The following is a 24,708-nucleotide window of genomic DNA, read 5'->3' on the forward strand; positions in this document are numbered from 1 at the left end:
AATACTTTGAAGTTTAGCTTTGTCCGTTCTCTATATTTGCAATAGAAAGTACCCGATTGCTTTCCGAATGTATTTATGTAAATATTCTGGGATTTTTATGATGTTATTACATTTCTGGGTGTCTGTGGGATATGGATGGAAGAATCTTCCCCAGAACCCTCCCTAGGAAACGTTTCTTTCCCCTTGAGGCCAGTCAGAGTTCAAGTTTAATATCACAGTCACACATTTGTTTCACACTTCGTTCAGGTTGCAAGAACACTTTCGTTTCTGGTGCTTTGCAGCAGCTGTAAGATCTCCTTACAGTTTCTGGTTGCTCAAATGGGTGACATTTCTGATATTTATATATTTTTCCTGGTCTTCTTGCTTGGTTTTGCGCCTGAGCAAAGTGTCACTCATAATCGTTGAATATCACTCACAATTTCACTGAAATTATGAAAATGTCACACAGACGCTGTCTGAAACCTTGGCAGCTATGCATACGTGGTGCCGAAAAAAAGTCCAAACACATTGGTGTGGTTCGTCTTCTAAGCTCTACACCCGGCTGCAGATCTCAGATGCAAACCAGTTGCAATCACAGAACACACGCTGAGAAAATACACTAAACAACAGAAGAGAGATGCAGTTTCAACACCAACCACATAAAAGAAACGAAGCACTTCCAACTTGTTTGTTCATTTTTTAAGATATTAGAAAGTTCCTTTGAAAGGTATCAGTGTTAAACGCACACCAGGGCGGATTGGCAAATCACCGTCCACGTGATGCAAGCTCCATCAATCCCTCGATGGGCTGCACCTGCACCTGCTGTCTCCTGCTCAGGAAAGGTGACCCCATGTCGGCTCTGGACAACACCAAAGAGGAGGCCGGGAGGAGGGGGCAACAGGGGGAGGGGGGAGGTGGCGGCTCCCTCCCTTTGAGGTGAGCTTGCTTGCTGTCAGGATTTTGAGGCCTTCAGAAGTTGAGTGACAGTAGCAGGGTCGGGTTGGTGACTGGGGCACTCGGGCAATGCCCGAGGGACCGGTGTCCAGTTCCAGCTGTGTGCTGCTTTTTTGAGCAGCCTGGGGGGTGGCTATTTGGGTGGATTCTGCATTGTTCGGATACAGCCAGCGGCCCAGTGGGTGTCGGAGTGGCCTTTCTGGAGGTAGATGGGCCTCCATTACCTCCCTTTTACGCACGGGGCAGAGGTGTCACTCCCTTTCTCTCCCTGGGCCGGCCCATTAATGTATGCATACTGAGCGGGGGCAGGGGGCTTGATCAGAAGTGGCCTCACTTGTTTTCAGGTGTGTTTCACAGTGTAAACTAATCCGCCCATTCCCCCCCCCTTTTTTTTAAATAACATTTTGCTGAAGCAGTGTTTTGCGGAAAGGCAATATGCATTTGTGGGCCACTTTTTTTTAGCCTGCCCAGGCCGATTTTTAATCCCAATCCAACCCTCGGCAAAAGGCATCGCTTACTTGAGCGACCATTAATGGCGCGCCGCGTTATTCCTTTGGTTCCAAAAGAGCGGGTATTTGACGGACAGGAAGGCAGCGGTGGCACGGGGAAGGGCTAGGAGGTTTCTCAGAATAGATCAGCCCTGTCCACTGACCCCTGTCCTTACTCAGAACCCACCCACGGTTCCAAGGGGTGGCGGGCGTGGTGGAAGGATGGTGATAAACACACCACACAGATGTTTGAGCACTAGATAACTCCCAAAGCATAACGTTTGAAGAGATGGCCGTCAGGGAAGAGGTGTGGTGCAGTGGCCTGGGCGGCTGACTTCGGAACCCCAGGGCTCATGGTTCGATCCCCGGTGCTGATGGCAGATCAGCTCAGCACCATGTGACTCTGGGCAATAGCTTGCTTAATCTTCCCAACGTCCCCCAGCACCATGACACCCTCGGGTAATTGTTTGCGCTTTACAAATACTGGACATTTACATAACACCCAGCACTGACGTGAACTTTCAATGTCTATTTTCAGCTTTTGAAAAAGTCCATCACGCTAGTGGTGTTCGGAGTTTAATTGATGTCGAGGGCCATTTCAAGTAGCTACTGGGCTTGTGGTGTAACTACTAGGAGTAACGTTGGAATACACAATTACCAGCTGGGTCTGGTGGCTCAGTGTACTAATGCATCCACTGCAGGGGCCTGTGTTTGACCTCATGGTCACAGGTCAAATCCCAGTGGGTCCACTCCGCCTTTCATTCATTTGAGGTCAATAAAATGAGTACCATTGAGTTGGGCAACAATATACATCTGTTATTTCAGCGCCAAGTTGCCCCGTTGCTGGGGTGAACGTGCGCTTTACGAATACACATGTTACGTTATTTTATGAATAGCACAATGAATCCTGTCAGCCGTGTCCTGATTGGTTGCTGAAGCATCAGTTAGCCCGATGTGCAGCTATGCACGTTAGAACGAATGCCTCACCACTGCCAATGCTCACTTCTGACGAGACGGCTGTCGTAACGGCGCACGAGTAACGCCTGGTGACAAATGGCATGAGAGGAAGCTCTAGGGAATTGACCAATTGCATACGTTTGAGGTTCTATGACATCTGACAGTGGCACAAGAGTATGGTCCTATAACAATTGACATGAGGGTCTATGGGACTGACCAATGGTTTTGAAGTGAGTGTCTATGACGCGGGCCAAAGGGTGATCTGTTGGCAAATGGCGTAAAAGTAAGTCTTCGGCACGGACTACTCGCAGAAGAGCGTGGTCTATGGTATTGGACAATGGCAGGGCAGTGTGGTCTGAGCTGCTCTGGGGATGATCACTGAGAGTTATTAGAAAGAAAGAGGAGAAGAAAGAAAGGGGTGGTTGTGGTACGACAATAACAAACCCCAAATGTATGTCTAACAGAGGCAAAGCAAACCACATTCTGTCCAAGTCCAAGAACCTCAGAGAGCAGCGTGAAGGAGGGGGCATCTGTGGGTCAAAGCTCGAACCATGGACAGGAGGAGAATTGATGATTTACCCAGTCATCCACTTATTTAAACTTAGTGGTATATACTTCAAGTTAAGGCACTTTGGAAGCAGGTCTAACAAAACAATGTTACAACTGTGAGGCTTGTCTCTTTAATTGCCCTCTTTCCCCATTCCACATCTTCTGCCCCATGGTTCTCCTTTACAGGTGTCTTTCCTTCTCTATTCTCAACTGTTGCCTTTCTTCACCATTCATAGCATTTGTACTCAGTGATACCTCCTGCTTAAACCCCCTCACTCTCTGCCCTCTGTACATGGCAGTTTCCCAACCATGGCCTTTTAATCACGATTCACTCTAAGGTCTTTCTTCCCACTGCATGTCATTTTATCTATGTCTCTCTCATATCTCTGACCTACATGACTTCCACACTTTCACTCACGCCTCTTCCCATGAACGTCTCTTCCCATGATCAATCGGATATGTTCACCATCACACTTTTTTACATAATGTGTCTTCGCATATCTAATGCACCTCTTGCAGTGTCTCTTTCGGATAAACATGCCTTTTCTAATTTATATTTCTTCTTCTAACGCCTCTCTTCAATGCCTCTCCCCTCTCCGTATGTCTCTTCTGTCACCTCTGTGTTCCCCATGTCTCTTTCCCTCTCACATTTCTTCCCTACCTCCTGCTTATTCATATTCTTGATGCTTCCTAAGTCAGTTGCATCTTCTCGCTTCTCTTCTAGTCTTTTCCCCTTTTGTCTCCTTCATTCCCCCATGTCTATTCCTCATCTCATGTGTTCCTCCTCTCCTCTCTGTTCTCATTTCAGTTTCCCACACTCTCTCATGTCAGTTTTCTCCAAGCCTTGTTTTTTTTTTCCTCTGCCCAGGATACCTTTTCTCTCAATGAGTTGCCATCATGACTTCCATTCCTAGTCGGTTTCCTGCAGACTTCCATATCCCCTCTCTGCAGGTTCCCAGCTCCACTGCCTTGCGGGTTCCTGCCTCCTTTTTCTGTAGGTATCTGTATTCGCTGCCCGCGTGATTTCCTTCTGTTTCTTCCTTAACCCCCTGCAGAACCTACCTCTCGTCTCGTAGGCTCCTGCCTTCGTTCCCTGGCAGAGTTCATTGTGGGTTCCTGCCTCAGCGTCCTGTATTTTCTTACCTCCACTCCTTGCAGGTTCCTGTTTGAATTTCCTTTCTATATTTCATGTAGGTTACTGCTTCAACCCTCTCCTATTTCGCCTCCTCACCTTCCAAGTCCCTGCTTGCCTTCAAAGTAGGTTCCATATAGGTTTTCCTTGTTGTAGTTTCCTGTTTTCTGTATGGGTACCATGTAAGTTCTTGCTTCTCCTTGTTGCAAATCATTATCTCTCTTCCCTTCATACTTTCTATGCAGTTTACTGCCTCAACTCTCTAGGTTGTCACCCTCCTTGGGACTTCTGTATGAATTACCTATGTAGTATAAAGATTTTTTTCAGTGTGGGACAAGCCCAAGTAGGCATCAGACCCGGTGTAAATGGATTGGACAACAAGGATGAGGAGACACATTACACTACAATAAGCAGTTGAGGGGGTTATTCAAATACAAGATACAGGTAAAAGACGCACCCCCCATTGATAAGCATGTGTAGTGTTTACTTTTGTATATGCTCTCGCGGCGTGCACTCGGTATTCCAGTTTGGAATTATGGAGTTAGCGCTGTGACAGTACCTGGAAGAAGTTGTGGCAAGAAGACACGTTTCATGGTGGTGCTCTTTCCAGAAATAAACTTACGTTAAGTACATCTTGTCGTTGTGCCTTACTTAACAGCATGGATCTGTAATTCAACTAAGTAGGAGACTGCTTAACAAGTTGTCCCTGAGCAGCTTGAAAAGGTACAAATGTGATAGGTAATCAGGGTACCAGAGGATTTTCATGTGTCGGCGGTTCTAGACACAGGGCACGGTCTTGGAGACTCAACATGTCTTCTCTGTGACTTTGTCTCTTGTGGGCCACACATTGAGATATACAGAGCTTCTCAGCTAGAAGATTTGTTTTACATAAACAGTTTAGTGCCAATGGTTTGCAACTCCGGAGAGAGCACGTCACACTGGAAGCCACAGGTTTGTAAAGACAGAGGTAGAAAAGGTTGAAGATATTGAGTAAGTAACCTGTGACTACCAGAGACGTTTCAACCTGTGGCACAATAAACCTGGTTGGGTACAGACATTGGGCCGTTTTGGAGAAGGGTACATATGGGTTTCCTAGACTGTGGTACTAAAATCTGTAACAAAGCGAATGCATTGACTCTCATAAAACTTTTAAGCTTGTGGGGAATTAGATGTAGGTTTGGGGAGACAGTAAAGCAGAGGAATCTCGGAAGAGGTTAATGCCAGAGATATCCTAGTATCTGGTTATTACAAGCAGCGTGGCCTGACTTAGTTGCGCACACTACCCTTGGTGTTCTAACACCTATATATAAACCAACAAATCTTTTGCAGTTTATCTTGATATTTATTTGTGATGTTTCACACAATATTATCTTTTACTCATTAATTAAAAAAAACAAACAATCGTACATGTCATATTTTTGCACACTCAGTGCATAACAGAATAAATAACCTCTATGTACATTGTTAATACAATATTTTTCACTAAAATGATATAATATAATTTTCGCAAATTCATTGTTTATTCAATGATGGCGCCCAATGCATTTCGGGTTTAAAATAAGAGAAGTAGAGGTGTGCACCCCCATTTATAAATATTACAGAGATATCCTAGTAACAGACGCCAATGGACACCTTCCAAAGCTTTGAGTCAATCCCCTGTCTATGAAGGGTTAAGTTTTAGTTGATATGATGCCATTTATACATTCATAATTTTTATTCAGAACTCTGAGTCTTTCATTTTTAGAATGCATGCTACGTTTAGTATTGCTGTATGCTTTCAACGTTATGGAATACCACAATGCTGACCGTTCACAATGCCCGCCTCAGTCATTCATTCCAAAGATTGGATAGCTTGTGAGGTTGGATCAGTCTAGCAAAACTTCAGAAGCAGGATGAGGCAGACAGGCTCAACTTTCTCCTTCTTGCATCTCATTTGAGATTCACTGGGAAGGAGAATCTTTTTAGCTTGATTTATAGGCACTCATCCTGCCCTTTCACCACTTTGTTTTATGGCTTTTCTCTAGGCATGTAGCACAATCCTCGCATGAATGAGTGTGGCGTTGCCGTGTCTCTTGTGGCTCCGAACCTAGCTGCCGATTGATGAGAATGTGGTGAGCATGATTCTGGATCTGCCCCGTTACTTCTCTTCCTGGGACGTTTCTGGGGTGAAATAGGCTTAAAAAAAAAGGAGTGAGTTGCTAAACCACATGCTGTCGGCAGTATTCTAGGGGTGGACTGACAACAGAATGTTCATGGGCCCGAGGAATGAGGCTCGGTTGGTGAGACAAGTTCAGGACTTCAAAATTCAAGGGAAGCAGTCAAAACAATTCATAATGTTTGAAGACCACTTTGGTTTTTCAGACCATGGAGACTTTGATCCTCAATGCAACCACCTCAACCTCATGCACGTCAAAAGTATACAAGGTGGAAAAGGCGACCGTCAGCTGGGGCAGGAAGAGGAAAGATGCCCAGAAGCCTCATAAGAATTTTCCTTATTTAGATTTTTAGATAATTCATTATGATCTCACTATATAGCTGGGTATTTCATGTTCACATATAGCTTCCCATTTGGCTCCATGACTATTAGAAAACAACCTCTTCTATGAATTCCACACTATATTTATGTCCTCCACAATACTGGTTCAATTCTATTAGTGTTTTCAATTCTGCAATGCCTGTTCTGATCTCTAGAGCTCTAAATTAAATAAATGCTCTGTATATTTACACACTTTTATTTTATTTTTATAGGGGCTTCCTTTCCGAGAGATCTTAGATCGTTCGCCGTGGGTGAAATAGGTGACGGGGGTCTAAGTGGGAATGGTAGATTGGTCTGGAGACACATGTTACTCTCACTTCTGGGTAATGGGTAGTAGTTCCCTTTAGGAGAATTAAATACAAATATGGCCTGCGGAAGGTGTTTGCTTGAAGCCTTCTGACTCCTAACAACATTGAAAGTGAATGAGGAAGGTTGGCGAGGGGGGGGGGGCAGATCCTCTGGGCCAGTATTACGCGCAAACACATGGTAAGACAACAGGAGTCAAACAGTAAAACAGGAAATACTTCTCAGAATATTTCAGGAAGCAAATGCAGTCAAGAATAAAGGTGGCTGTGTGGGTGGTCGATAAGTGGAAAGTCACAAGTGAGACAGTGGCGAGGAAAGCTGGTGAGTCCCCAGGCTGAAAAATGGTATGTGAAAAAAGGGAGAAAGCGTGTCACCGACCAATAGCACTACGCATCGAGTCCGGCAGCCAGTAAGCAGAAGCAGAGACCGAGGTTTAGTGAGTTCAATAGCACAGCACAGATCCCCACAAGTGTTAGAAAGCAGAGATGGTGGCCAGGTCTAACACTCTACAGCGAAAGAGCCCAAGCATCCTTGACCCGTTATGACTAGCAGCATGGGCGTGATTATTACCTTCAGAGGACCAGATCTTTCTCTCCTCGGCTAATGAGGTGCATACTGTCCTGAAAGGAAGAATCGTTAAATTTAGAAGAATGCATCTTCAAACAGGATCCAAGCATCACACCGCTGGTAGACGTCTCCATTTGCTTCGAGGAACACATGACTTCATTCCAACAAACTCATGCGAAGATTTGTTTTCTCTTCTTCCACTGATGCTCTTATAAAATTACTCTAGCAAATTCACATCAAACACCACCCAGCAACCATAAGCACAAAAAGAAGAGGGTGTTTATGAGGAGGCAACAGCACAGGTGTGAACACGTAGCTGGAATTGCATTTTTTCCATTGCCACGGTTCTGCTGGTTTGAAGATTTAGTGAGTCACAGGGTCCACCAGACTGATTTTCTCTAATTCAAGGGTGCAGGTCCATAAAGCGTTGCATTTGAATGGCTTCCCTCCTGATGAAGCCCTTGCCAAGTACAGTGATTACAACGGAGATGCGCAGAGGAACTGCGACTGTCGGACGAACATATTGATTGTGCTATCTCCAGATGTTTACCTAACTGAAATCCCTTGCAACCTCGCTCTCCATCCCCGTGCAAAATGTAATGTTAGATCTAAAATTTGATTGTTTCTGAACAAGTGACAGAGCAGGGCCCCCAACATATAGTGCTACATGTACATATTAAGAGATGACAAAACTCCAATTAAAACAAAGCACTTAAGAGACATTAATTTCCCCATGCCCAGCCCCTTGGTCTATCCTGTACTCTGTCCTGAAGGCGTAGCCGATGTTCTCGTTTCTACAGTGAGGGGATATGCATGGAATTGGGTTATGGAGCATTGCTCTGCACTGTGCGGGCTTGTTTGCCCTGGTCTCCCAGTCTAAAATGTCTCTTCTCTGGACCATCTACCAGCAGAAGGATGGAACCAGCAAGTGCTAAACCACCCCACTCTACCAGCCCTACTGAGTAGCCCACTGAGGAACAATCACCCAGAGCAGGAACGTGGAGATACACAAGACTGTATGTTGGTATAGAAAGAGAATAATAGTGAAGTTGCAACACACAGTGATTAAGTGACTTGACCAAGGTTACAAAGTACACCAAGCAGCTGAGCTTGTCTTAAACCCACATAATTCTAAACCGAAGGATGTCATGAACATTTGTTTCTATGCAGGGATTGTGCACGAGGTCCATGGAAGGCTGGGGAAGGGTTGGTGTATTTAAATAAAGACTTTTCTGTGGGCACACACCTGTCTGAACATTACCAATTACAGGTGCAATAGAAACAGAGGCTGCTCAGTGACTTGTCTATGAGCACACACAGAGTCTGGGAGGACCTGCAATGGAATAATTATACTTCTGATGCTGCCCTTCACTCGACCACATCTTTGACACCAGTGGCCGACTAATCCAAAGACTTATACGGCACGGAAAACAACTTGAGTCATCATTAAGTACACTAGCATACAGATCTATAAACAGACTGAGTCACATGGCTCTAACAAGCTCCCAAGCCATCCCAGGTAGACACCTAGGTAAGAGTGATCTGCCCACTGGCCAGAGGATAAGCGCCCTGCTTGGAGTTGTCTGCTTCCTGTCCAGTTCGAATCCTTGTAACTTCTGCTTCGATGATTTTACTCCTGCTCTTCGCGTCACCCTGGGGCATAGGGCCTGGAAATCTCAAGATAGGCAAGCAGTGTGTGATGTGCAGTGGTGCCACTACGTCCCACTGGGGCATGCTCCCAGGCCGTCTTCAAGTCTTCCTAGATTTTGTTGTGGTCGTAAGCCACATATGTTAGAAGAGGATGCATGACAGCGCAGATTAAGAGTCGGATATCACACAAATCCTTGTGAAGAGAGTGGTTAGTCGAGCTTCATGCTCGTAGATGAATGATGGTCAAAGGTCCAGGTGGAACTGCCTCAAGGATACAGGATGCTAATGCAATGTTAAATAAAATGACTTTGAGGGTAACTCTACTCTAGTTTCACAGTAAATCGCTAGAAACCTCTCATTCTATCTAGATCAATCAATGTATCAAGTTAAATGTGTGTGCCTCCTATCTATCTGCATACTACCTAACTATCTGCAAAGCTCTATATATCAGCCTATCACATTATCGCTTTCATAGAGGGCATGTATGTCCTCGTCAGCAAAGTAAGACCTTTCTTCACAATTTCCTTGGTTATCAAGAAATTGGCCCCAAAGTGTTTTTTGGAGATTCCGCCATTCATTCCTCTACCCTACAAGAGTGAAAAAGGTGAGCGACAAAAGTAAGGGCTGAGGAAATTCCATGATATGAATTGAGGAGGTGTTGCAAAGATAACAGATCATATAAGTTGAGACTTGCGTTGGAAGCACACAACTAATATGAGCCTGTTTTTCTTCGCATACGCATGGGAGAAAGGGAAGGAGGAAATTCGCATTTATGATTTATTTGTAGTTTGTAGGGGTGGACATGCACCCTGAGACCTCTTCAATCGTATATTAAAAAAGGACTAGGAAAGACACGGAGGAAATACTGTAAGAGCCGGAGACTACGTTGGGTGTGCTTTCCTACAAGACTCACAGAACACCCAGATTAGAATGGCCAGCTTTCTTGGGTTTCAATTAATATTTATGTCCTATTTAAGAATCACCAGATTAGCCAGTGGCATCTGAATGCTGGTAATTTCTGCTACTGTGGGTTACATGAGTAAGAAATCTGTCCGGGAAGAGATTCTCTGAGAAATGCAGAAGTTAAATACTGCTATAAGCTTGACACTGTCTCGCAATTAACCCGCTGCTCACCAAAGAGCGGTGAATAGTGTCCTGAACACAGATAGTCCATCAAAAGCCTGAAGAACAATATGTGCTGGAAATGTCGGTGACAGTCCTGAATAAGGTGTCTTGAACTCTGTGGCACTGTCTGCTGTTTGAACTCTAGAACCACTCACAGCGTGCATTGAACTGGGAACATGATGCAGCAATTGCAAGTTCTCCAGCCCTCAGCATGGACTGTGGTGGCAGCACAACCTCAACCGCATGGCCCACACCTTCACTAGCTTTCTCTTCCAGGACACAGAGTGCCCTACAGACGTCCTGCTTCCTTCGAAGAGATGCAGGAGTAGTCAGGGCATTCTTCACGACTGATGCCCACTTTCGCAATGGCGGTTCAACTTCAGTGGCATGACCAGGAAAATCCCTGGCTTTCACATCTAACACTTTACACAACATATTGATACAGCGGATGGGCATGTGACCCTGAACTCCACAACATAATATTGATCTATTCGAACTTTTCGATACAGAGGTGTAATCTTGTATACTTCTTGGAATTTCATGTTACACCAAATTCCCCTAATTTTGCCATCATGCCTCGTCGCATAGTTTCAAGTCAGTTCAGGTAAAAATCCTATTGCGGATGTAGTGAACAACAGGCATTGTTTGCAGCAATTGTAATTTTTGTGCTATACTTTAGTGTGAAGTACCAGATTTGCATTTTGTGTTATTTTGCTACATTTTTATGAAATTTGGCATAATTTCACAAGAGAAAAATGTGCAAATTTAGCAAACACCCAATAATAACATACATGTGTGAGAAAGGGTGTGCTGAAATAGCAGAGAGGAATGGGAGGGAAATTATATTCTTCTTTACAAGCCTGCTACCAATCAATAAGCTTCCATTGAATAACTGATGGCCGGCAACTACAGTTCTTGGTAATCAATCACTCGATGGCAGCTCATTGACTGACAGCAGGCCAGCTATGGGTTTCCATTCCCGCTAGGTAGACAACTGAGGAACACTTCCGTTATAAAGCACAGGCTGTTTTTCACTCCGTGTCCTGGGCCTACTGATAAAAGATAACACGCATTCAAAACAGAGGTTGTATGTGAAAATATCATATACATATGTCATCTGCCATATGTATTGTGGGATGTATGACGTTACAACGCATACTTTTACAACGCATACCTTTACAACGGAACATCCATTACAACACATTCCATTACAACACATGCCATTACAACACATTTTTAAAAACTACCTTTACAACGCATTCCATTACAACGCATACTACCTTTACAACGCATACCATTACAATGCATACAATTACATTGCATGTATGGTAAGTTTTGGATAGTGTAGTGGTAAAAAATACTATTCTAACTCCAGGGGGGTGCAACAGTAGGGTAAGTGTTGGATAGTGTTGGGGTAAAAATTACTATTCTAACTCCAGGGGGTGCAACAGTAGGGTAAGTGTTGGATAGTGTTGGGGTAAAAATTACTATTCTAACTCCAGGGGGTGCAACAGTAGGGTAAGTGTTGGATAGTGTTGGGGTAAAAATTACTATTCTAACTCCAGGGGGTGCAACAGTAGGGTAAGTGTTGGATAGTGTTGGGGTAAAAATTACTATTCTAACTCCAGGGGGTGCAACAGTAGGGTAAGTGTTGGATAGTGTAGGGGTAAAAATTACCATTCTAACTCCAGGGGGTGCAACAGTAGGGTAAGTGTTGGATAGTGTAGGGGTAAAAATTACCATTCTAACTCCAGGGGGTGCAACAGTAGGGTAAGTGTTGGATAGTGTAAGGGTACTATGCGTTGTGATGGTATGCGTTGTAATGGTATGCGTTGTAATGACTGCGTTGTAATGACATGCGTTGTAGTGGTATGCGTTGTAATGGTTGCGTTGTAATGGCATGCGATGTAATGGATGTTGCGTTGTAAAAGTTTTGTTGTAATGGTTGTTTCCCATATTGTGTACTAAATATTGTTCACAAAAATGTCATCCATTTGTGTGTTAAGTTTCTATTATTTATTCCAATGGGGTGATATTTTTGTAGAATATATGTAGGACACAATATCTATCCCGTAAGTTATTCTGGTACCACATCAAGGCGGAGGATTCCAAGTAGCGCTCAGTCAAAAAGCTGCAACATTCAAGACCTTCCAGTTCCTTTGGAATTAGTTCGTAAGACCACTCCAGACCGAGCCATCCACAGCACCCGATTAGGGCAGGTTGCTAACGCAGGAGCTGCCTCAAAACAACCCTGTCCTCATTCACCAAACCTCAGGAAGACTGCAGAAACTTCTGCAGCAGCATGTAAGAGAAAGGGTCTCCAGCTTAAAGATCATACTATTGGGTACAGATTTTTTTGTTTTAGAAGAAAATAATTAACAGTTCTCTTAAAACAAACGAGATACACAACCTCCGGGAGCTGAGCAAATCTAGCCCTGGACACAGATTACGCACCTCTTGCTTGTTTTCTGCTGGTTTCAGCCATTTCGTCTTCACACCATTTCCGAGTAACGTCTTCTGCTCCACGGGAAGGCTGGGCGCGACCTCTGTGGTGTCGTGGTTGCTAGACTCAGAGATGGTTTTCAGTTCTGTGGGGTTCAAGCTCTGTCTCTGCTCTGGTATGCGAGCTACTCGGAACCTAGAACAAATGTATTATGATGAAGAAGGATGAGTACAAATATATCTACACAACAAAAAAATGTCAGCAATATATTCTTGCTTGGCTGGAGGAAATCACGTTTCAAAATCTTACAAACTGGACTGGTTGCCCTAGTTCCTCTGCAGGTCTACAGGTGTTTGAATGTTGCATGCAGGGTTCAGAAGGTTGCTAGACCTCACGTCTACGTTGAAGGTGCACTTCCAGAAGACCCACAAGCTCAGATAAATTAAACTTTCCCCCTACTTTGTTTTTAGCATCCTGTTTTCAGTCACATTGAGCTGTGCAGTCCTTATCCAGTCACTCTACCAAAGATGAATATCCAGTGTAGCTGGATCATCAACCTGCCTCCTCCACATGTGCATACCTAAAACGGCACCTGATTTGCCTTTGAGAAGGATCCCAATCTTATTACCCAAAATCAGTTCAGTGTGGTCCTCTTGTGCCTGAACATTCTATGCCTATGGCTCCACCCTATCTTATTACCACTCAGGGAATGGACAATTTGTCATCATGGAGGTGGAGATGCTTATTACAGCTTCAATCCCTCTATGGTTCACCAAGTCAAAGAGTCCCTTTGGACATCACTTGCCAGACAAGTGACGCCCAAGAAATATTTTGTTGTGGCAGGACCCAACCATATTATGAACCACACAGCGGGATTGGCCTTCATCACGAGCAATTGTGCTCCATATTTGGGTACCGCAGGATTGTGCTTGGAAGAAGGATGGTGAGAGCTGCTTCTAAGTGATCTCCTTACTAGGTTCCGTTTTAATCTTTTTTTCAGGTTAGTTACTTTTCCTAACATCCAAGATTGGTCTCATACACTTATTCCCTGTCCCTGTGACGATATTTCATCCCAATCGACAATGCACGTTTTATTCTTTTGTAAATTTTATTCTCTTCCCAGAAAGGCCTGGATTTTGCCTGTTCTTAAATTATTAGGTCTCAGATCTTGTAAACCTGCATACCTGTTCCTGCAATTCCTGGAGTCAAGTTTTACTGCAAAATATATTGCAAACTTTTTAAAAACCTGTATTACTTATCGACATAATTATGAGTAATTATTATTATTTCTTCAGTCAATGTTAAACATCTATTCATTTTATTGTCCTATTATACTTTCCCTAAATCATGACTGCCTTACCCAGTAAATGTCTTTTAAAATGTATAACAATGTATAACAATGTTTTAAAATGTTTTTTGTACTTTTTATGGTTGCAAAAACAAATGGCAATCGAATAAAAGTTTATGAAACGAAACAATTGTGATAAGGAGAAGAGTGTACAATGAGCTATAAAAAATGGAAAGTCCAGAAACATCACCTAAAAACACTTTGAGCTCCAAATCCCATAAATGTAATGAAGAGTCTGAAAAATTGTTCAATCACACAAGAGTGTCAGTGAATAAACTACACATGCTAAAAGTGCCCTGACTTACCTTCCCACAGAGAGGATGGTGATTTCTCCTGGTCGGCTGGCCTTGACTGCTGGCTTTGGGGGCTTTGCTGGCAAGGCGGCCATTGCTGCGGCCGTCTCCGGAGATAGGAGCACCTCTGGCCATTTTTTCTGACTGCAGCGTGAGCAGCAGGAGCCGGAGCGGGAGCCAAGGCCCTGCACCGTGTGGAGGTGGTGCTGGTGCTTGCAGATGTGGGGTATCTGGGGCAGGAACTGCAACCTGTGGAGAGAAGGCGGGGGAGTGAGATGAGCAGACACATACCGAATGTCAGCATCCCTAACACAAATAGTAACCTCCCCCTTGTTCTGTGAATGGATCACCCCGGAGAGTGTTCTCACACGTACACATGATCAAGGCTAATTGCACTAGGAAAATAGTGAACCTAAAAGTATGTAGCGTGCAGGGCTCGAGTCGGGGATACAGGCAGGTACATGGCGTCCCCCCACTCTTTTTCACAGGGTGGACGCTGGACCCCCTGCCAAGAAGTTGGGCCCCACAGAAATATGTTAAACTTGTCCCAGTGTAAGACACTGGGACACATTCAGCAGCACATGCAGGCAGCAAGGGAGTCTTTTTTCACCGCCAGCTGGGCCGAAGTTAAGGGGCCATCCGGCCTCCTTTTGTTTGTATATGCTGACTGGGGGCTGCCTGGAAACTTACATTTAAATGTAAATACCACAGAGGGAAACAAAGGCACACAGCTTGCCTTCTCTTCACAGCTACTTAAGAGAGGCATGCTTTTGCCTTTGTTCTTTCCCTGTGGGAAACATCCTTTACAACGTAACTGGTACAACGCAGTACCGTTATGACGCAGCTTTAACAACGAAAGTCGTTACAACGACTTTTGCTGGAGGCCGCTCTAGGATAGGGGATAGTTTAATTTACTATCCAACACCTTCCCTACTATCCACAGGGACTGGTGTTGGAATAGTAAATTAAACTATTCACTATCAGCGCCCCCCCAACACAAGTCGTTGTAACGACTTGCGTTGTTAAAACTGCGTCGTAAAGGGACGCGTTGTAACGGTACGCGTTGTACCATCATACATCCGTCCCTGTATATAAATGCAGACACTGTAAGACTGTCAGATGGGTTTGTCTGTCCCAGTTTTTACACAAATAATTTAAATTGTACTATTTTATTTCTTTTATAGTGCTACGTCGCTGATGTCATGAGGTCATTTGCATATTGTCTTACTTGGTCAGTCCCCCCACTTCTTTTTATAGGACTTGTGCCCTAGTAGCATGTCCTGTGTAAACCTGCACCCCACTGAGTACCTGGTAATCCTCCAATTACCCAAACCTTTGTGCAGTCCTCCTAAGCGTTGTAGCTCGGTTTATGCTTGATAAATCCTTCAACATACATATATAAAACGTATATACATGCACTGCTGTATTTATGTTAGAGGCAAGTCAGTTTATTTTATTCAAATAAACAGTAATCATCTTGTCTGAATGTTTTGCTATGTTATGCCTCTTTATACTCCATTTTGTTTTGTTTCCATACATTTTTTTTGTTTTTATGCTCCATATCTTTCTCTTCTGTGCCAATTCCTTTCTAGTGTTCTATACCATGCCATGCTCGTGTATGCTTCTATAGTGCGAGTGCATCTCAAGGGTGCTCTAGTTGGCGCTATCTGTTGTATGAGTACTAAAACCTGCCTCCTGTCATGCTTCGAATCTTTCTAACATTCAGCATTCCTCTTGGATTTCTATGGGGCATTGCAGCATGTGCCTTAATCAGATTTCTGACTTTCTAGAGCTCTGTTTTCTTACCTTGGCCCATATATGTCCCACTAGAACTGCATCCACTGACTTCTATATACAGGAAGGCTGGTCTTGCATAGACTATAATACCTGGGGAGACAGCCTGCTTCTGTGTGTCTCATAGTCATAACCCTCTTTGTTAACCCCCTGGTCTGCCTTTGCTATTTGTGGATGTGGTTTTCGTGACCTACAGCTGGTTGGGATGATGGACCCTTGTGCACCATCGTGCTGCGAAGGTACACCATGGTGGCATCTCAGAGCAATGAATTGGCAAAGTCAGGGGAACAGTTCAGTGGCATAATGCCCACTGCACACATAATGTCTCAGATCACAGCCTCAGTTGAAGTTGTTTAATTGACCCCAGAAAGGTGGAGTTCATGCAGGTCCTGACAAAAGTCAAATCCATTTTCTGTTATTCTTTAATGTGTGGCTTTTTCTGTATACTCATCTACTCTCTTATTCTCCTTTTAAGTTTTACTCATTCCTCTTTCTATTCAATACTATTACAGGTCAGAGAGGCGATGCAGGGACGACTCACCCTTTCATCCTTCTGAGGCAGAATACTAGCCTTACAACTGTGTTGAGTGTTAGCAACATCTGTCAATTACACTGAAGACTTGTCTCTTTTGTTGGTGTATTTTTCTAGTTTAGACCTGTGTTGTGCCCTAGTGGTTCCGAGCGCCATGCTAATGCTAGGTTAAAACAATGTTATATAAACTCGTAAATATGTAAAAACATGTACATTGTTATGAATATAAAACACTACAGCCGCACTTTATTCAAATAAAATTGAATTATACCTTCAGCCAGCTACCATATACCCATCTCCACTCTTCCCTCTTCATATCCTCAGCTTCCCTCCCAGATGCATCTGTGTTTCTTGGACCTGCTCCTTTTTAGCCCTTCTCATCTGTCCCTATTTACGCCCTCTCTCTGCCGTCTCTCCTGCTCACCTCCAATCCCATATCTTACTGGTGAGCTCTGCAGAGGTAAAACATGGAACCTGCTCACTCTTGAGATAAAATGACTAAGCAGAGGGCCTGATTTAGATCTCAGCGGCTGGGTTACTCGATCACAACGGTGACAGTTATCCCGTCGGCATAAATAGAAATCCCATTATATCCTATGGGATTTATATTTCGGCAGACAGGATATGCGTCACCGTTGTGATGGAGTAAACCGCCCGCCGAGATCTAAATCGGGCCCAGAGTCTTGACAGTAAGAAACATACGTTTTCAGAAAGGTAGCGGGTGAATACAAATTCTTGCTGTCGTAGATCCCTTTCATGAAAGCCCACTTAGGGGCCGAGTTGTTAGGGTGTTCATGCAGGAGGCCAGATCATAGAAGCACATCCCTCTCCTTCACTTTCCCTGTACCCCTCCTCACTTAAACCATGATCCTTTGTGAACCCTTTAAGTATTCAATCACTCCTTTACAAACAGGGAATACTGCTCTGTTGCTGGGCGTCTCTCTGTCCCATGCTAGCTGACACGTTGCGACCCCTCAGACCTTCATCAGGCACACAAACTCTTGGATTCTGAACAACAAGCCATGCATCGCAGCGATAATGCACACACAAGCAGCGCACACTTATCTGCTGCCACTTACTTGCTCGGAGGCTTGCTGCTGGTCGTCACAATCTGTTTACTCTGATAATCCTTCAGCAGTTCTTCTAGGGCAACTGCGTTCTCTGAGGGGAAGCAAAGACAGGGAGAACTCAATAACAGCGATGCTGCAAGCGTTGCTTACTAGGAAATTATTGTATTTGTTACGTGAATCCCAGAGGCTCTTCAGTTACTGGAATGAAGTTATATTAGAACATTGGAATGTTTGGCGCTCCATTGAAGGTCATGGAGTGCTCTGGGCTTATAATGGCTGGTAGAAGCCCGGAGCTCCAAAATTGCAATGTTTGTTCACAGCTGTTGCTGATTTCAATCTCCTTGGGCTCCGTGAGGCCTTTGTTTTCAAAATTAGAATATAATGCTCTCTAGGGGCGGAATGTTCTAATAGCCTTACAGCCCTTCGTAGCGGACTCTACCAGCCAATACCGTCCATTAAAGGCCCGCTCCCTTGGTAAAGGCTCTCGTCTATACGCTGGAGCAAGCCTTTAATGGCCGATAGAGTCTGCTACGGCGGGCTCTAAGGCTATAGTAAGGACTTCTGTAACACAGATCAAGATTTCTAAAAGAAAGGACTATTATAGTCCAAGATAATCAGATGACACTTTAAAGTCACGGGAGAAACAATTTACGATGTGCAATTTTTTTTAATAGCAAAAGGAAAGGATTATCTTGAGAATCTTGAAGAGTGATCCCTTTTCTGATGCTGGAGGTTGGAGTTTGATATATGTTCCCAGGCACCCAAGGAAAGATTTCTTTATACAACAATAATGAATATATATATATATATGCCCTTTACTCCTTTAGATCTTATACCTTCCTTTCTGTAAACTATATTTCTGTATTAAATACTGTACTGAATACATTTGTTTTTGAAAAATCAAAACAGTAGCAACAAAAAATAAAATTGCTTTAACCAGTGCAACTTTGGCTTCGTAGCTGTTTAAGTTATGGGTAAAGCATGCGGCACACAGGTTTAGTAGTGGGAGGCAGCAATAAGTCTCAAAGATCACAAAAATATTAAAGATTCAGGGCCTCATTTATGAAAAGAGTTGCATCGTTGTGTGATAACAGCGATACAACACTTTTCAGTGCACCCTCCTTCCGACAACATGGATGCGCCGTGTTTACTGTACGGCGCTCCATGTCGCAAGGATTTACAGATACGTCAGTATTCCTGACGTATCTGTAAATGAGGCACATTTTGTACGCTGGCGCACAGGGTTCATAAACAAGCCCCCTCAGTCGTTACAAGAGTTAAGGAGCTCCAGAATGTCATCTGTAGAATGTCCAATGGGAACAGTTTCGGAGCCCGCACATTCGTACATTCAGCTCCTAGAAGAAGGGGCAAGTTTGTCTCCGAATCTGCAGCTGAGCAGACTGCAGGTAGCTTTATTTTCTACTATCTAAAGGATGCTCTAAAATCAACCTTTGGGTGCCCGCATGGGAGCCTTGGATGTGTCCTCCTCGTGCATGTCGGCGAGCCTTACTACTTGGAGACAGGCAGATACTTGGACCGGGGGCACATCAAGTTTAACAGAATCAAATATCGACAAAGTTTCAGCTCTGAATTAAAAATACTAAGCAAATACAAAACCTAAACAAAATAAGGACAGTAAATACAGTTACACTAGCATATGGATCACATATGAGTTTGTGATGGAGAAACTACCCAACCAGCTTGAAACTAAAGAGTATATGTTAAAGCAAAATAAATGTGTGAGCTGGAGAGCGGTCCGTCCTGTAACAGTGCTGAAGATGAGGACCGAGCGCGTTCTCAATCACTGGTTCTTCTTCACATCAAAATAAAGGGCATCAAAGTGGCAGTAAACGCTGGATCAATGCACCGCCTGCTTGCAGCATAGCAATGGGTAGCACTCCAGCAGGCATGAGATTGAGGGATGCTGCGTGCAATCCATTCCTAAATGTCATGCATGGGGGGGCCAGCAGCAATTCTGTGACAAAGAGGAAATTATGGATAAAAGCTCTCGCTGAGATGTGCTTAGTGCACTCTGCTTTGAAGAGACTGGCAGACAAGAAGGCAGGCTCCGCTGCTCCTTGCGTTAAGAATGTAGGATAAGAGAAAAGGGGACTTAGGGGATAGAAGCAGGACATGGCCGATTCTAGGAGCTCTAATTCGACTGGGTCCCCTCACGGGTGGCTCCTGTGTTTTGGGGTTATCCAATGACAGTGAAGCTTTTGGTCTCACAAAGGCTTTCTTTGTCTATGTGACATGTATTTGTTGGTAGGACTGGTCTCCGATGGTCAACTTCCTCCTGATTGAGTATGGTGATATCACCCATCGCATGCGCGATCACTTTGCCTCAGTGACAAGATAAGATGTCCACTGCACGTGGAGAGATCTAGAAGATCATTTTGCTCTTTATGTACAAAGGGAATCATGAATCAAGTCTAGCAAAATCAATATTAAGTCCCATCGGAAGCAAGTGGGATCCCAGGGATGCGAAGACTGGTCCAGAGCAGCAGATCGCATCTGCAGAAATCTAAACGCAAACAGATTCAATCATAGGTGGGCAACATGGTGCAGCAGTTAAACCACAAATTCAATCATGTAATCATGCGAGAAGGTGGTGTCTCAGAGAGGACATCAGAAACCCATACTGGTTGAGAGCATCACCAGGGGACTGTTCTCATTGTTTCTGTAAGTGTCCTAGTACCAGAGGCCACAAGGTGATGTTGGAATGTGCAGGCTCCGGCCTACCATCGGAATCTGTTCTGCAACTAGAAGGGCAGTCACTTTCCAGTGCGAGCAATAAGCACATACAGATAAAAGGCCTGATTTAGATCCAGGAGGACGGGTTACTCCGTCATCATGGTGACGTACATCCTATCCACCAAAATATACATTCCATAGGTAATATGACATTTATATATCGCCGCACGGGATATCCGTCATCGTTGTGACGGAATAACCCATCCGCTGAAATATAAATCAGGCCGAAAGTATAGTCAGTAAGAGCTGGGACAGTGGTGTAGGAGCCGGAGAGAAGCTGAATGCCACATCTATCAATCAATTAATCAATCAATCAAACAGGATTTATACAGCAAAGCTAATCACCCGTAGGTTATCAAGGTTTAGTGGTCAACACTAAGTGGAGGATAGGCTAATTAGAGCACCCTAGAAGCTTTTATCTGCTTCCAAGCGTAGATACTGTAGTTCGGATTTTGGCACACAAATACAGAAGTTGCTCGATCGAGGTATTACTCGGCACCCTTCACGGCATTGCCTGCCACTCACCTTTCTTTTCTGTGATGAGGCGCACCAGGACTCCGATAGTGTCCTCATTGGCGTCTTCCACTCCGAACATAGGGTTGTTCGCTGGAAAGAAACAAACAACTCTTAATAAATGATGCTCAGTTCTCGGATATCCTCCAATAATGCCTCAAATCTTCAGCATGCCCACCATTGATTGTACACAACAGATGAAAGAAAAACATTTTCTTTTTTGGGTACCAGTAGTTCTCTACCCGTCTTGATGCGCCCACTCTTCAACATGCCCACCAGTGATTGAATACTGGACATAACAGACGAGACAAAAAAACATTGTCCATCTTGGGTACCAGCAGCTTCTCACCACTCCTGATGCCCACAGACATCAACATGCCTTCCAATGATTGGATGGTAGACACAAATGAGGAAACGAAAAGTCATTGTCTATCTTGGGTACCAGTACCTCCTCACCACTTGTGGTGACCACACAAATAAACATGGCTATAAGTGCTTGGGTAATATATGCAACTCCTGAAATACAAAACAATGCCTAAAGATGCGCCCAATGACCAATCATATGTTTTTATCTCTAGCCAGTCAGATAGCAGTATCCTCTTCTCAAAGTGCATGAAAAGTGGGTGCCACAAAGAATCACGACTTCAAAATGGCTCCTGCTCGTCAATGGTAAAAGTGCTGGGGGTCAGCCAGGTCAAACCAGGGAGTAGGCAAGTCCTGTGACAACTAATGCAAGAGGTAGACCATCGGCCTCTTTTTTGCCATGACTGTGTATTGTTTTTTCTGTAACCGTTACACCCCAAGAGTGGACCCTACTCCCTGAGGAAGAAGAGTGCAGAAAAACAAAGCCAATGTACTTAGGGGAAGATAAAGGTAGGGAATACAAACAGCAAGAGACGCAGATTTAAAAACTCACCGGAATACCAAAGCAGAAACAAAATGTAAGATATTGTACAACAAGCACTAGCAAAACTAATAGGCCTGGCGTTGATTGCCAGTCCTTAACAATGCTTGGTATATTGTCATGTGTTTATGAAAAACTTTATTGTCTTGGGAGCTCCTGTGTACCTGCTAATACACGAAAAAACACCTAGACTAATAATAAAATAATTTTTGGTTTCATAAATCACATGTTGCCGTAGTAGTCTCTGACACTGAATGGAACTACTTCACGTGCTCCTTGTGAAAGGGCAGGATGCTGTCAATCACATTCAAGTTAGCCAGTGACTGAAGTGGGCTGACCCGCTTTCCCATGCTGTATGCTGCAGTGAGCAGAATGAAAATGTGAGTGATACAAAAACAGCCCAAAGGATAAAGAGGGATGGCTGAAAGTCCCTACAATTAAGTATATTATATATCTAATTTTAATAAAAGCAAACGGTCCTCCTAACTAACAACAGAACTAAAAATTACAAGATAGAATAACAATAAAGGCTACTTTTGGTAAACCTGGGACACAGTCCAACATAACTCAAGAGCCCAACAGTTTAGAAGCTAGTCCTAATTGAGGGAGGCACTTGTTGGATATTATAAGTTGTTTTAGCTATTTATTTAACACCCAACACAGAAAAAAACTATTTTTTCTCTTTCCCTTTAAAGAACATGTGATCCTTACTAACCTCCGGAATTGTACTCATTCATCAATATCAGAAGGATGAAAGGATAAAAGGTCCACGCAGGGTTTCAAAAATGTCACTTGCAGCTCACAAACACAGCAGGCACTCAACCTACAGAGCTATCCTATCACCTACAAAGATTGAAAACATGTGTTGTACTGAGCACATCACCTTCCCTCCCCTTTCACATCTGCGGTTTGGGAGGACGTTACACAACTGTGGTGCGACAAAACAGTGAAATCACCCGCAGTGGCCCAGACAAGAGGTGGCCCTCTCCCTGACTGGCCAGCGAGCCACTTGAAAACAAAAAAACAAAACACACTCATCGACAGATTTGGAAAGGGCGCGGACATGTAAACAACCACATGCCGGCCCGGTGTCCCCGGCACTGCGACATCAGCCAAAGCCGCTGTCACAAATAACACACGTCACTGCTCCAGACTGGCGGCTACCAAACGTTTCCAATCAGTGTTCACAGCTAAATTGTCGGGTGAGATGCACAACACGACAAACACCTGATTAATTGTGAAAAAGGCTGCTTTAATGAGACAGGACTGTTCTGATACCACATCTTCCAGCATAAAACAAATATCCTCAGAAAAAACATGTCCACAAACTAACACCCAAGTGGACCAAAGGCTAGAGCGGTCGATATCAAAGCTGGGGAACCCCGTTCCAGTCTCGGCAGGGACGCTCAACAACCTGTGATTCTGGGCAAAATCACCTCATCTCTCTGTGCAGGACAAAATGAATGTGTCCGTCTGTAACACAACTGGTGCTCGTGTAAAGCGCTCTGATACCTTCACCGAGTTCGCGCTATATAAAACTCCCCCCCCCCCAAAAAAAATACCTCCCTCCCTCTCGAAATGCAATCACCAAATAAACTATTCCACATTGCTAAGTGACGGTTTGCTTCAGTGCAAGTGTTTTTTTTTTGTTGAACTTTCGGACTTGTCGTCCTTGGTTTATAATGGAGTAAACAAGACTAACTACAAGTCCCTACATTCAAAGAAAATAAAAAAAACCTGGGAGCAGATATACAAGCCCCTTGTGCCACTTTTGTATCACTTTTCCCATGTTCAAAACGACGCAAAAGTGGCGCAAGGGCCTTGTAAATAGGTCCACTGGACTGCAGAAGCTGGTCACGCATGGACCTGGGGCTTGTCAGCTATGTTTGCATTCGAGCATCTTCACCCCTGGAATAGGCCTCTGTTGTCCCTCTCCTCCCAATATCGCCCCCGAACCCCCCCGGAGGGGGGGGGGGGTGCCTTGTCTACCCAGCCTCCCTGTCAAGCTTCAAACAGCTCCACACACTGTCGCACGAACAGTCACGAACCCTTCGGAGAACCGCTTCTAATCTGTCACGGCAGCGGCGAGGAACTACAGAGATAAGCAAAACTTACACAACAGCTCGCCTTACACCCTCTGCCATACTTACCTCCCCAACCCGTCTAACACTCCCTCCTCTCCCCCATAGTAGGTACTGCGAGAGGGCCTCGCAGCTGAGCCTGCTCCTGGTGCGCTGTGAAGGGCCACGAGGAACATTTCCCAACACCCCAGTGCTTAATTTGAGATGGTGGTTTGCAGTGCTTAGCACTGACACTTAATCATCAACAAGGGCGCTTTTTTATATGAGGACCAGTTAAGGACACATTACTTTATGGTAGGCACAGGGAGATTAAGGTCCAGAAGTACGGCCATTGGCATTAGTGACTCGCTATTTGCGAAAAATGGTTAGTCGCAAATTGCAAGTCGCTAATGCCAATGTACAACAGTGTCAGAGACACTGTTTGCGATTCCCAATGGGGTTGCAAAATGCTAGCCTCCTGAATATTAATGAGTCATTCGCAATTTATGACCCCATTGGGAATGGCTGACCCTCCTAGGGCTCAGCAGACCTCCATGTCTGGGACTGCTTTTAAATAAAGCAGAGTTTTTTTTAAAATGTAGCCCGTTTTCCTTAAAGGAAAACAGCATGCATTTTTTTAAAAAATGACACGTTTTTGTTTCATTTTTTAAGGGCAGGCAGTGGTTCCTGGGGAAACATTCATACATGGCTTGTGAGTCGCTATTAGGAAGGGAAAGTCCCTTATTTTTTTATT

General features: G+C 44.2%; 1 protein-coding gene across 4 annotated transcripts in view; it reads right to left on the reverse strand.

The window, feature by feature from the left end:
* Window positions 1–24,708, reverse strand: part of RELT (RELT TNF receptor) — a 186,039-nt gene that overhangs the window by 23,374 nt on the left and 137,957 nt on the right. For 2 of the 4 annotated variants that reach the window (XM_086933843.1, XM_086933844.1), the window contains exons 7-11: window positions 21,003–21,083; window positions 17,733–17,814; window positions 14,340–14,576; window positions 12,698–12,881; window positions 7,472–7,521 (exon numbers count right to left, since the gene is read on the reverse strand). In XM_086933843.1, coding sequence (XP_086789969.1) covers window positions 7,474–7,521; window positions 12,698–12,881; window positions 14,340–14,576; window positions 17,733–17,814; window positions 21,003–21,083 — 632 coding nt within the window. In that variant the 3' untranslated portion in view covers window positions 7,472–7,473. The remainder of the gene's footprint in view (window positions 1–7,471; window positions 7,522–12,697; window positions 12,882–14,339; window positions 14,577–17,732; window positions 17,815–21,002; window positions 21,084–24,708) is intronic. The other 2 variants (XM_086933845.1, XM_086933846.1) reach the window with 1 other exon arrangement.

The sequence above is a fragment of the Lissotriton vulgaris genome, chromosome 8 (genome assembly GCF_964263255.1).
Source record: "Lissotriton vulgaris chromosome 8, aLisVul1.2, whole genome shotgun sequence".
NCBI classification, from domain to species: Eukaryota; Metazoa; Chordata; class Amphibia; order Caudata; family Salamandridae; genus Lissotriton; species Lissotriton vulgaris.